The sequence below is a fragment of the Trachurus trachurus genome (assembly GCF_905171665.1).
Source record: "Trachurus trachurus genome assembly, chromosome: 19".
NCBI classification, from domain to species: domain Eukaryota; kingdom Metazoa; phylum Chordata; class Actinopteri; order Carangiformes; family Carangidae; genus Trachurus; species Trachurus trachurus.
This window is the reverse complement of record NC_139913.1, coordinates 11,829,428-11,842,918: the sequence shown is the minus strand read 5'-3', so window position 1 is coordinate 11,842,918 and position 13,491 is coordinate 11,829,428. Positions and strand designations below refer to the sequence as shown.

General features: G+C 41.7%; 1 protein-coding gene across 3 annotated transcripts; it reads right to left on the bottom strand.

The window, feature by feature from the left end:
- Window positions 1-92: 92 nt before the first annotated feature.
- Window positions 93-13,491, bottom strand: eef2k (eukaryotic elongation factor 2 kinase; the record flags this gene model as incomplete). 3 transcript variants are annotated; one of them, XM_083994057.1, is made up of 18 exons in its annotated part: window positions 93-667; window positions 1,063-1,241; window positions 1,360-1,484; window positions 1,593-1,781; window positions 2,656-2,787; window positions 3,596-3,652; window positions 4,052-4,129; window positions 4,473-4,537; window positions 4,656-4,878; window positions 4,979-5,106; window positions 5,216-5,348; window positions 5,443-5,592; window positions 6,404-6,575; window positions 8,149-8,186; window positions 8,285-8,345; window positions 11,333-11,433; window positions 12,589-12,648; window positions 13,246-13,491. In XM_083994057.1, 18 exons carry the CDS (start codon window positions 13,489-13,491, stop codon window positions 555-557), a joined length of 2,250 nt encoding a protein of 749 aa, XP_083850183.1. In that variant the 3' UTR covers window positions 93-554. The 3 variants fall into 3 exon arrangements, with proteins under 3 accessions (XP_083850183.1, XP_083850182.1, XP_083850184.1); XM_083994056.1 differs by lacking the exon at window positions 3,596-3,652 and adding an exon at window positions 3,329-3,394; XM_083994058.1 differs by lacking the exons at window positions 3,596-3,652; window positions 12,589-12,648 and adding an exon at window positions 3,329-3,394.

Genomic DNA, 13,491 nt, shown 5'->3' with positions numbered 1-13,491 from the left:
GACTTGGAGCATTTCTGCAATATTCTACAAGGTAGACTCAATTACACACCTTCAATACTACCAACCTCAACAGAAAGGACCACAGACAAGTCTTTTCCATAAAAAGCTTTATTTTTATTTTACAATTTCATACTCCAAGTATGTTTTTACATACATTCTTTCAACATAAGTGCGCTCACAAAGTAAGTAAACCAGTTTCTTTGTTTTGATTCTTCAGGCCTTCTCTTTCATGCAACAACAGTCATTTAGCCAGAGGGTAATCAGAGACAGGAAATTAAAGAAAAGAGGAATCCTTTAACAAACACAAGGATGAACAGAAACCTGGAGGTCTGAGCCAGAACCTGGAAGGCTGGACCCACACACGCACACACATGCACGCACGCACACCTAAAGCACCAAAAGCACAAATTCATTCAAGGATATAAAAAAAATATGTAAACGGTAACCATTAGGATACAACGAGGTTGTATTCTGAATGTGTAAAACTGAGCCTGACTCTCAGTCAGACTCATAAACTCCTGTAGCATTTTCAGGATGCAAGTGTGTATCCAGGATTACTCCTCCTCCATCAGCGCCCAGGCCTCTTCAGCTTTCATGTAGTACTGGTTGGCCAGCCTGCCTTTCATGGCTTCCATGGCGACTTCTGCTGCTTCTGTAAACAGATCACCTGCAAGGAGGGAAAGAAGGAGCATATGAGGTTATATTACTGCAACCTGAGGGTTCAACACACTGCAGTTTAAAGGGGAACTGTGCAAATCTGGTCACTTTTCCTCTGTTTTACTAACCCTCCTCTTGGCCATGTGCATTTGTTTACAACAAAGCTGGCGAGAAATCAATCCATGGAGGCTAGCGCTGGATAACGTTATTTATCATCATTTATTAAACCATCACAATTAGTGGGAAGCTGTTTAATTAAGGGGAAAATGCAGCATGGTAGTTAAGGTAGAAATCTTGCATAGTTCCTCTTTAAGAAAACACCTGTAAAGTAAAGACACAAACGCGGTACAAATTCAGATAAAACCTCCATTAATTTGACCAGATGTGCTGTTGTTGGACTCGAACCTGCTCTCTGAGGGTCCGCGGTGAGGTTGTCGCCTCCCACTTGGTACAACTCTGCCTCTCTGGCCAGCAGCAGGTAGCGTGGCTCATCCTGGGTCCCGTCAAACTCTCCCCCCTCATCATAATCCGTCATGTTCAATGCACTGTCATACCAGCGGATCGCTTCTCCCCAATTCACCTTTCTGGTAAATTCAAAGACAAGAAGCAGAGATTTCACAAATGGATCCTGTGTCCTAAAGGTCCCAGCAGGGGGCAGTATTGTCCTGCCTGTTGCGCCAGGACTCGACAGCCCTCACTGACCTGTCAACCGGCAGATTGATCCCAGTATCAAAGGCTCTGGCCACTACAATCATCGAGGGCCTGTCGCCCGCCTCAGCAGCCTGCAGGAGATACTTGAACCCCTTCATCCTGTTTCCAGCACTATCCTGCAAACGGCACAAAAATGTCAGCACAGCACACACACACATGGAGTAAGGGTGCAGGTGAAGAATTAAATGCAAAGTAGACGGTGTGTGTTCGTGCATGCGGTATACCTCCAGCTCCATGTCTGGCAGTATGTGATGAGGCAGCTGCATACAGCACTGTCCCAGGGCAACGATGGCCTCCAGCTCCCCACACAGGGCGGCTCTCTCCAGGTGGAACATGGCGGCGTCCTGATCCCACTGCTCGTCCTTCTCACAGAAACGACCCGCTTCGTGGTACCGCACCATCGCCAGGTGGACCTGAGAAGAGATACACATTATATTGAACATAAGATAAGATAAGATAAGATAAGATAAGATAAGATAAGATAAGATAAGATAAGATAAGATAAGATAATCCTTTATTTGTTCCACAGTGGGTAAATTTATGAGGTTGCAGCAGCGGACAACAGCAAAGAAATGTATAGCATGGCATGGATAATATATAGCAAATGGCAATAGCAGTATTTGTAATAGAGTATGATCAATGAATAACAAGAAAAAAAAAAGAAAGAAAGAAAGAAGTATATACACATTCCAATCCAATCATGTTTAGTGCTGAGAGCAGCTCTTGTTAACTTTCCAGGGTGCTCAAAATATTAGAAGAAGAATCAAAATACAACAGTTTAGATATTTAGGATAAATGGGAACTAGAGATGAGCACTATCATTTAGGATGATCCTTAGTTATTAGATGACCTGCAAAACTAAAATAAAAACAATGTCTTCATATAGAATTTTCCCAAGAACAATCTTATTTTATATAAGGAATCTTACCAAAGAATATAGAAGATAAAAATAAGACTTTATTATAATGAGTCCTTCTAATTGCCAAGAAAATTATAACAGTATTTTAAAGAGTTTTTTTATATTAAATTGTTTTAATATATGTATTACAATTTGTTCCTTTTGTTTCCTTCTTGGTGTTCTTATCTGAATAATGATATTGTATGTCACCTCACAAATATGATTAATATAGCAATATAATATTAATATCCATCCAAATGAAGACATTTTTTACACATTTTACACAGACATTTTATTGACACAGACGACCCAAAATGATACGGGTCTGAGCTGCTATTGGAAGTTGGAAAAAACAAAACAGGATGCTGCACCAACAGGTGGTTTCTTACCTTTCCGAGGACGGACTGGCCGATCTTCTTCTGCAGCAGAGCGTTGAGTCGCTCCACCTCAGTGGCCACGCATGACGATCGGTGGACGTGAGCGCGAGATGAATGAAAGAAGCTCCACTTCTCTTCAGACAGCTGAGTAGAAACAGACAGAAACACAAGACGAAGAAAGTAACCATCCACTCTTCATCGCCATCTGTGATCAGAAAATAAATCATATGGTGAAATAAAAAAATAAAAATAAAACACACACAATAATCACACTCTGCTCTCAGGAGTGCACCCGTCCAGTAAAGTCTCATTTCGATCTTCATCTGGAGGAGTGCACACCTGTGGCTCATCACTTGGTGAATGCAAAATCATGTAAAGCTCGGGAACAAACAGGAGCACACGCACAAAGCTATTATGGCAGGAATCATGAGCGATATATGGCAGAGCAGATGAAAACAGAGGTAGATGGTGTTTCGTTTCCAAATGTCAGATTTAACTTCTCTGACTGCAGAGCGGACACAGAAACAGCAGCAGCTTGCACTTCACTTTACTCAAATCTTAACTTGAGATTCATGCTTGATGCGTTTTTTTCTTTTTCTGCAGCACAGAGCAAGCTGTCGTAGCGGTAAAGCTGCACTGAGCTGCACGAGGGGGAGAGACTTCTCCATGCATGTAATGTAATCACCCATTCGTTGTCAGGAGTGGCTGAATAAAGGTTTGCAGAGACTCTTGGAGGAGCTACCACCTTCCTCTGGTGAGGGAAGACAAAGAGCAGGAGGAGGCGGATTAGGAGGAAGGTGAGAAACTGATTTCACTGTTAATGAGGTGATGAGGAATTAGAGTGGAGAAGACACAATGAAGAGAAAGGATGAGGTAATTAGAGCAGAGTTATTTGATTATGGGTTGAGGTGAGGATGACGCTTGCACACTGATGTCTCTATTGTTCGTTTACCCGTCTGACACTGTCCTCATCCGACTCGGAATAATGTCTGTGGTATCGATGACGAGCCTATGTGATGATGATACAACATGCATTATAGCAGAACCTACTGTCAGGACATCTAACAGCTGTAAACTTCATGTGGAGGAGAGGAAATGTTAACAGACACCTACAGCTACACAGACGAGTCGACTGAAGCACAAAGAGGAGTGGAGTGGATATAGATGTAAAGATAAGGATATAAGGAAAAGTGTTCTGTGTCAATGCATGTGTCTGGTATGGCAGTTTAACATATTTATTGTACTTAAATGTATCGAAATGTATATTTTGTGACTTCATTTGTGTAACTTGTTTCTTTAAAGATCAACTGAAGAGGGTGTTCATGTCAATAATGAAGAGTTTTGTGTGTGTTTCTGACTGACTGCTTAACAAAATCCTGACTGAATGAAAGAAGGGTCAACTCTTTACCCCGTCCACGTGGTCGTTGGGATCGCCCTCACTCCTCCTCTCACTGGGGTATCCACTGTCCCCACCGCTGTCAGATTCCTGCAGATGTAAATATATAACAATAAATAAATAAAAATTGGTGCAGCGTAAAATAGAAATAACTTACATAAATAAATAAGTATTGGAATAAAGAAATAAATGATTGTATCTTACTGTGGGTATTTGACATAAATATCTTTAGATAGATAGATAGATAGATAGATAGATAGATAGATAGATAGATAGATAGATAGATAGATAGATAGATAGATAGATAGATAGATAGATAGATAGATAGATAGATAGATAGATAGATAGATAGATAGATAGATAGATAGATAGATAGATAGATAGATAGATAGATAAAATGCAATCATTAATATTTGACTGAGCTGTCTCTCACCTTGTGTTCACCTGTGTTGTTATTGTTGAGTCTTTCTTGTTCATACATCCCAGTAAAAGAGACACCTGTTAGAATAAACAAGACAAAACTATTTAGTGTGGACAACTGGACACCAGTTATCTATATAACATACACTATAATCGTACTGTATGTATGTATGTAGTCATGTGTTTGTGCACGTACCCATAGGCGACTTGCCCATGGATCCTGCCGTGCCTGGTGGGGAGCAGGGGTAGAAGAGAGGCGAGCAGGGGTCGGTCGAATCCACGTCGCTCATGCTCTCGTCTGCAGACGACGTCTCCGACATGCGGGACAACCTCGGAGGGAAGTGGCTTCCTGACATGGTGCGAACACGAGGGGAACCACAAATCTCCTCGCAGCCCCTCAGCGCCGTCTTGGCCGACTTCTGAAATACCACGGGGAGAAATCATAACATTTTATTAATTATCAATTAATCAATTAATAAGCTGACAGTTTATTTAGCTTTATGGAAATGTTCAAATTACGAGCAGTTTGTTGGTGCAGTCCTGCTGAGTCCTTTCTTGAGGTGAGAGGTCGAAAGGCGTCAGGTCCATACTCTTGCAGATCTTGTTGCACAAGTGAGAGTGGAAGAACAGCGCCATGCCTCGCACACCTGGAACACAGGTGAGATCCAGATGCTTCAATTCCTTCGGTTTCCAAAACCAAAACTTCACACACAACAAACAAGCTGATTAAAAGACTGAGAGACGGGAGGATCAAACCTAGATTTCCGTCTCCGAAGTCGGTCCCCTTCTCTGTGTGGATCTGAGGGTCCGTGTAGAGATCTCCCACGCCCTGGATGTCCACCACGATCAGCTGGTGTCCAGACCGCTCAAAGCTGAAGTGACTGAAAGCCTGATGGTGGAGATGAAGGTTTAGATAAATGATGAAGATTATCAGATGATCGTCGAGCTGAACGTGTCGTATGAGGAGCCGAGGCGTCGCTCACCTGAGGGGTGAGCCTGATGTTGTCGTCTCTCACGAAGCCGGAGTTGGAGTTGTACTTGATGTACTTGCCCTCGATGTAATGCTCCAGGTGGAAGAAAGGTTTCCCCGGTCTGTTGGTCATCTCCACCACGCACATCTGCATGATGTCCACCTGAGGTTTACAAAGAGAGGAGCTTGGACCTTAAGGGCTGCAATGTATTCATCACAGCAGAGAGGTAAATACACAACAACATGTGTTACGGCTGGTTTACAGATACTGATTCTCTGGTTAATTATTCAGTATTAATGTTTACATCCATTTGATACTGATCTAATTAATGTTTTTTTTTAGGTGAGTTGAGCTGTGATATCACAATAAGAACTGTGAATAAAATAAATTTATTGCAGATTATATTACCATGCAATTCAATATGATTAATATGCATAAAATCCCACTTTAATATTTAATCCATCAAACGTTAAGCAGCTCTAAGTACTCAATTTGTACTTTGCAGTGGGGAAAACACCAGAGAGTGGATAAAAACTAAGATAAAATAGGTAAATGGAATAAAATAAAATACATACATATACATAATAATAATGGTGCTAACATAATACATATAGATTGTTATTACTAATATAAATCCACTAAGAATGCTGTTTTCAATCTCCCGTTTGTGCGTTACTGTTTTGTTGCAGGCTGCAGGCGTGGACTGAATAACTTTTTTAAGCATCATTACTATTTTCTCACTGAAACTATTAAATCTATTTTAAATCCAGCTCCAGGATCTCATGACATTTAAGAGTTTTGATACAGAGCCAAACCCAAAACTTGCGGTAAAGCTGATAAAACTCATTAATTAACCCATAAGATGCCAGACACTTTTTTTTTTTTGGACATTTCATTGACCGAAATCTACTTTTAGTTTAAGGCCCTAAATCAAAGGTTGTGTGTTTGCATGAACATAATATTTGTCTTGTACCTGTTTGGGAGGTTTGTGGCGGTTGTACTCCTCCCCCCAGAGTTTGGCCTCCATCTGCAGCCTGACGTCCTCTAAGTAAACGTTTCTGTCCACCGTCTCCATGTAACGCTTGGCCACATAGTTGGCGGCCGACTTCCAGTTGCTGCTGTGTGAGAAATTTGACAACTTCTTCCTGAAGGGAGAGGAAATGCAGATGAGAGACGTCTCACCAACATGACATTCATTCACAGTACACAGTGACAATGGGCCTCATTCACAAACCTTTATTATAAAGAACAAATTTGTTCTTAAGTCCCACTTACGTACGCACACTCAGGAGCATACTTACACACATTTGAGAGCTGATGCTTGTGCAAAATAATTGATTATTGCGTTTTCTTCTGTTCTGCAGTTGTATAATATTATATGATTTGAATTAGAATTTTTTTTTATCATTTATGATGTTTTTAGTAATTATTTTAATTATTTTACAAATCATTGTGGTCTCTTAAAAAAAGACAGTTACGGTAGGTTTATTGGGAATCGCTGCGCCATCCAATAGCAATTAAGTGACTAATCATGTGATATATATAATATGATGTTATTTATTACGGTACACCTGAAGAGTGCGGTCTCTCTGATAATAACACGATACGTTGGTCCAGCTCTGATCAGTCTGACTCTGGATCAGCCTGTTCCCTCCACTGCTCTGCATCTCTCTTCTTTGTTTGACATTGACAATACTTTTTTTAACCTCAGATTTGAGATCAAACCATTTCTTCTTTACTTGGTTAGTAGTCCACTCTTCTCCAGATGCAACATTCAGTGAAGGACTGACAGCATCCCATGTTCATGTATCTTTATTTTCTGTTACTTTACATCCACTGCTGATGCTAATAATTAATAATAATAAACTAAACATAAGTTGTTGTTTTTTTGTTTCACTTCCAGCAGCAGTACCTCCACTTCACTACTAAAGCTCCTTTTATGTTTGGAGTCCGGTGCGAGGCGAATCTGACGTAGAGTTTTCTTAAGAAGCTATTGGTCAATGAGGCCCATTGTCACACTATTGACACATCTAAAGTAAACATTTATTGTAGGATCAACTGCTCCACCTACACATGTACTACAACCCAACAGGAAAAACATACCAGAATGCAAATATAGAGATTTTCTTTTCTTAGAGCATGTTTGGGCCTGTAGGAACTGGGAGGATGTGGTTTTGTCTAAGAGGGAATTTTTTTCTATAGGATACTGCAAACAGCCAGCTGCTGAATTGTGGGTAGTTTTCATGGATGCCTCTGTGTCACGTTCCCACACAACTGAGGATTAAACATCAACAATCAGACCTTTATCCCTTCTCTCTTTCATTCTGCAACATCATGCAGAAAAGCCAGAACAGAGCGGAGCAGTGTTTACAACATACGCTCAGGTTCTGTTTTTACTCTGTAAAGTAAAAATCCAGCGGGTCATTACTGATTTAAAAAAAAAGATAGAAATAAAGATTTTACAGAGCTGAATCGGTCTGATATTCTCAGTACCATCTTTGGCCCTGAAACCGTCACTTTCGTCAGCAGCTATTCTCATGAGTGGGAGCCAGAATGTGAGGAATGTGGACCTGCACCACTAATAGACTACTATCTAAGAGCACCATACCCTGTCAGACTTTGTTTACCCTGTGGCTATGCGACGTTCTCCGTTAATAGAACTTAAGGGCATTAACCTCTCATTATGAGATGATGAATGAAAAAATAGTTCCAACTTACGCTCTGAAGCACTCTCTCATCGCCCCTTTCCCAAACGGCTGTGAGAAACCAGGGAGAAATAAATTAGATGAGATAAGAAACTGTGTGGTTCCCTTGTGAAAATCTGTGTTTTTACTCCTGGCAAAGAAGACAATACCTGGCCAGCCATCTTGATGTGGATCTGGTCTTGAGCCCACTCTCCTGTGACGGCACTGTACCTGTGAAGAAGGAAAAGTGAATAGATCAATGATAAGATGAGTGGTATTGATTACAGTCATAACTCTTTTTAAAAAAAAATAATGCTCTATAAATCCTCATAAGATAAAATTTGAAATAACCACATGGAAAGTTTGTTTTTTAAACCACGGTAGATACCGGCTGTACACTGGTTGACCTGCAGCAACTTTGGTTCACACTGAAATATCTCAACACCTGCTGAGTGGATCAGATGATAACACACTATGTGATATTTTGCACGCAAAAGCAACACAACACAACACAACATGTCAGGCAGAAATTGTACAATACTGTTAAGACGCCTAATTTAATGACACGAAAATGAGACTAAGTGTGAGTTCAGGGATACTGAAGTTCATCCAAGTTTCCAAATAGGGTTTCCAACTTTTGGGGGCGTTTTTTAAGACGTAGCTCAGTGGAAACGTCCAAATTTTAATGGAACGCACCATTAGCACGTTAGCACTGTTGTTAAATGTTTGCATTTAACTCAAGACTAGACTCCCAAGTTGTATTTTATTCTGAAAGTACAGGTAAACAACACCAAACAGAGCACAGAATTTGACCTCACATCTGTCTTTTAAATGTAAGAATGTGTTGCTTTTATATGTCTTATGTAACTTGTAGATTTAATATCTTTGGGATTTGGGGGAAAACAGAGGATTTTTTATCTGACGATGTCAGCTTGAGTTGTGGAGAAGTTGCCATTTTCCTTTGTTTTCTTAGCTGCAACCTGATCTACCCTACATTCATTTTTTTTTTAAACAACGTCCACCTCACGGTGAGGGGCTGTGAGACCGTCCATGTGTTACGTCAAAGAGCAGACTCCCTGCGGAGAGAGGATCACTTGTTTTGGTTTTTTTTACCACCTGTTCCATTACAAATCATTTACAACACTGAACTGGCTGCTCCCATACCGCAAAGGCTTCAATTGTCAATAAAAAAATAAAAAATAAAAAGGACAAGTTAGCCAAGTTACTCTTTAACCTCTGTAAGAGAGTTTGCCTGTCAACAGCCCATTATCAATCCTTATCATGGAGGCACATAAAACATCTTGTTTCCTCTGGATGGGAAAACATCAGGGAGGGAAGAATGAAAAAGAGGAGGGTGTGTGTGTGTGTGTGTGTTTGTGTGTCCTGTTTCCAGAGAAAGGAAATTTAATCTGCATCCATTCCCCCCCCCCCCCCCCCCCCCCCCCCCCCCCACACACACTCCTAAAGGTCAGGGGGGTTGGTGTGGGGGGGGGGGTGAATGTATGTCAGGCAAGAGCTTGTACACTCACTACGGTGATACAAATAAGGTGTACACTACACACACTGTATGTCTGGGTCAGTGTGTCAGTTTGGCTTAGCAGGGTGTGTGTCATGAGTTAATGAGTAAAGCGCGGACTGGATCTGCAGCTGCAAGACTTCACAGCTGAAACCTGAGCGCTTCAAACGACAGCCCAGCTCCCTGCTCTCTCTCTCTCTCTGTGTGTCCAAAGACTCTGAAAAAAAAAGACTTTTCAGGCAACAAAGTGTTTCTGAGCAGCAGGAACACGGTGTACCCCCGCGACCAACAAGCCCGTACCATGGAGGGGGCATCAGAGGAGGAGTGAGGTTACATGTGGGTAAAATTAGCACATGAAAAGGGAACAGGAGAGCAAATCCCAGCTCCTGCCAAGTCTCCGGCTCTGTGCGTTATGTAACAAGCCCAACACACACACACACACACTGACATACAAAAGAGGTCATTTTCCTCGTGCTTTTCTCCCTACACCCACTTCACTTTAAGAGTAGCAGCCCATGTCTGTGTCCTAGAGCTGTGTGCGTTTCTGTAGTCGTCATCCAGGCAGTAATATTTGGGTGGACACCACACCAACAGTACGACGTGATAAGAGGATGAACTCGTGGCGGCAATCAACATTTCATGTGCCCGCACTGAATGGCCAGTGATGTTTGACAACAGATAATAATAGCACTGGTGACCGAGATATGAGCCAAGTGTGAAGTCTGCAGCCACTTCAGTGAGAGTTCAACAGCAATGCAGGTTGATAGTGGTCATTCTTGACTGAATAATGCTGCACATCCATAGATTAAAGCTGCATTTTTATGTTGAAATTGGCTCATGTGACTGTTGTTTACAATGTGAAAGCGCTCGTCTGTGATGACAAACCCACAGAGTATCATCACCCGACTCGACTCTGCAGCTCTGTGATGCATTTCAGTGCCTCTTCATGGCTCATTGTGCACAGTGAATGTGTTGTTTTGTCTTCACACACTCACATTAACATTGTTTCCAGCTGCAGTGCTACAGCTCGGCTCAAAAGTTAACAGATGTGCTACTGGTGCGTTAAGCAGCCACACAGTCAGTGACCTAATATTTGAATTTGTTTATGTTGATAAGCAAATCAATAACTTTAAAATAACGCCTCATCTTGATCTGTGTCTGTTGAATGTGCAAATAAGGAACTAGTTGCAGGCACATATGAGCTGGTGCTTCCACATGGCAACAAAATAAGTAATATAACAATATAAAGCTCATGTAACATGGTAAATATAATTTATGTCACATTTTAATTACTATACTATTCTTTGGTGCAATTGTGATGCTATTTGCACATGTAATTAGTTCTTTTAAAACACATAGGATGGTGTGTGTTATGCGATGAGTGTGGGAATGCACACAACATTGTGTGTATTTTATGTTTTATGGAAGTTAGCTCTGTGCTAAATCTGGTGCACCCATCTTTTAAGTTTTTTTTCTTTTTTTAAAATGATTAATGTAAGTGCACATTTCAACTTTCAAACACTATCTGAACTTCTTCTTTTTTTTTCTTTTTTTTTTTACATAATTTTAAAAACATTTGCCACCCACAGACCAACAAACCTTTTTCACGGCAGAAAACTTGACTCCTGGTATTGTGCATACAGTACAAGAACTGAGACATTGTTGATAAAATTGAAATCGATAACGAACACACAGTTCCTACCTGTAACGAACGCACGGTTCAGTCTCTTTGTCCTCCAGGTGAAACTCTGCCCAGGGGTCCGGCCTGGCTTTGGCCTTTTGTATTGCATTTTTCCATGCATCCTGCCACAATGAGAAACACGTCTTATTATGGCAGTATATTTAGTTTTTTTTATGCAAAAAGGAGCCAAAATACATAGAAACAGAGGCAAAGCTGCTCAGTGCAACAAAAAGAAGGGTGAAATCTAATTTTATGCTCTTTCTGCACGACAATAACACTTTCCATCTTTAGTGATGAAACTGTGCTCACTAATGGAGCAAATTAAATTTCACTGTTTCTGCACTGAACAGCTCCTCCTCATTCCTCAGAAGTATTTGCTTTTAACCACCCAGTGACACACCAGTGTAAACTGAAACCAAAGGGTGAGATGTTGTTTAGTTTGTGACTTTATGCAAACAAGAAAGGAAGGTGGAAGGAGGAAGGAAGGAAGAGAAACACTTAATATTGTTAAAAGCACAAACCAGGAAGGAAGCACTCGTTCATTTATAAAAACATGATGAACATCTGACTAACATCTGATCATGTGTTTCGTGGACACGTGCAGTGCCATTCTCAAAAAATATCTTTCCTAGTAGGACGCATAAATCAAAAGTCACCAGTAATCCAAACCTGCCACAGTAACCCAAACCCCGACCCTCCCTACGCTGTACAGCAGCACGTCTTCCTCGTCACTGTCCACAGCAGGCATCTTAGATATGTTTATATTTAGAGCGAGGGATTTACATGAAGAGTAAGAGTCGTGTTTTTTAACTGATAAGGTGTCACGACGACGACGACAACGTCTCGTGTCAGGCCTTTTCCACCTGACCAAAGGGTCGAATGGTGACGCCTGGTATGGTGCTGAAATGCAAAACCATGCTGCATGAGCACATTTTTAATTTCTAGGAGCAAAAAGGAAAAACAGTATCTGGTTTTCATTAGTGGCAATTAATACAATCTCCAGTGAAGGGGGAAATACAGTGGCGGAGGGGAGGGTGCACAGATTAAGGGTGCAGATAACAGCAGCGGAGTCATGGGAAGCAGAAGTAGGTGAAAAGGATGTTGCTGGAAAAATAAAAAGACATTCCAATACAATGAAGGAAAAGGGGAGTAAATTATAGAGTGAAGGAGGAGGAGGAGGAGGAGGAGGAGGAGGAGGAGGAGGAGGAAGGGAGGCGTAGATGGTCGCTGGTGAGGAGGGAGAGAAAAGAAAAGATATAATTTGATCTGTAACATACCCGTGCGCTCTGAGACAAAACATGGTACGAGCGAGGTTCTGCCACCATTTCTGTTTCGTTCTATGTAGAAAGGTGGAGAGAGTGGACGGCTTTTCATCAACAGACACATTAAAACATGATTTTATACATAACATCAACTCAGACTGGGAAGCTTTTAATAACAACAACAACACTAAAAGGCCATTCACACAACGTTGTATCCTGAATTGAGCCACTTGCATACTGCTCTCACTCTCACACTCTCCATCTGCTGCTCTGGAGAAGGTTAGACTCGTGTTTACATGCAACCCAATCGCATGAGGTGGAAAAACTCTCTCTGGTACTTCCTGTTCTTGTCGGAGAGAGAGCATTTAAGAGGTGGCTGACCAAGTTTCCTACTTCTGTAAACACACATTCACATACGTGCAAATAGCGCACATGCTGTTTGGTGTGTGCTGACTTGCACAGGCCGTCTCTCCTTATAAGGAAAACAGCTGTTCTCACAGTTAAATGACAGACTGTGGCTGTGCTAAACCACAACAAACTGAATACAAAGTGTTTTTCATTTTACACCGAGCATCACTACACAAACCAAAAGTGATCGATTTGCAGATATTTTTCGCCTCACTTTTCAACTGGCTGTCATTTTGCATCGTTGTTGCCGGAGCAACAGCTCACCTTGTACACAAAGTTGCTCTTAGGAAGAGAGTTTGACAGCTGCCGGGTGTAAACCAGGTTCTTCAGGTAGTGGCAGATGTCTCTGGCGGAGTCGTCCAGGATGGGGCAGATGAAGTCTTCGTCGTCGTCACTGGCGTTGGCATCACTGAGGGAGGACGCCCGCTGGTGGGGGATGCTGCGTTGCTGGACGGGGGGTCTCTTGGCGCTGCCGTCCTCCTCCATGGTGAACATCAGTTCGTCCTCCAT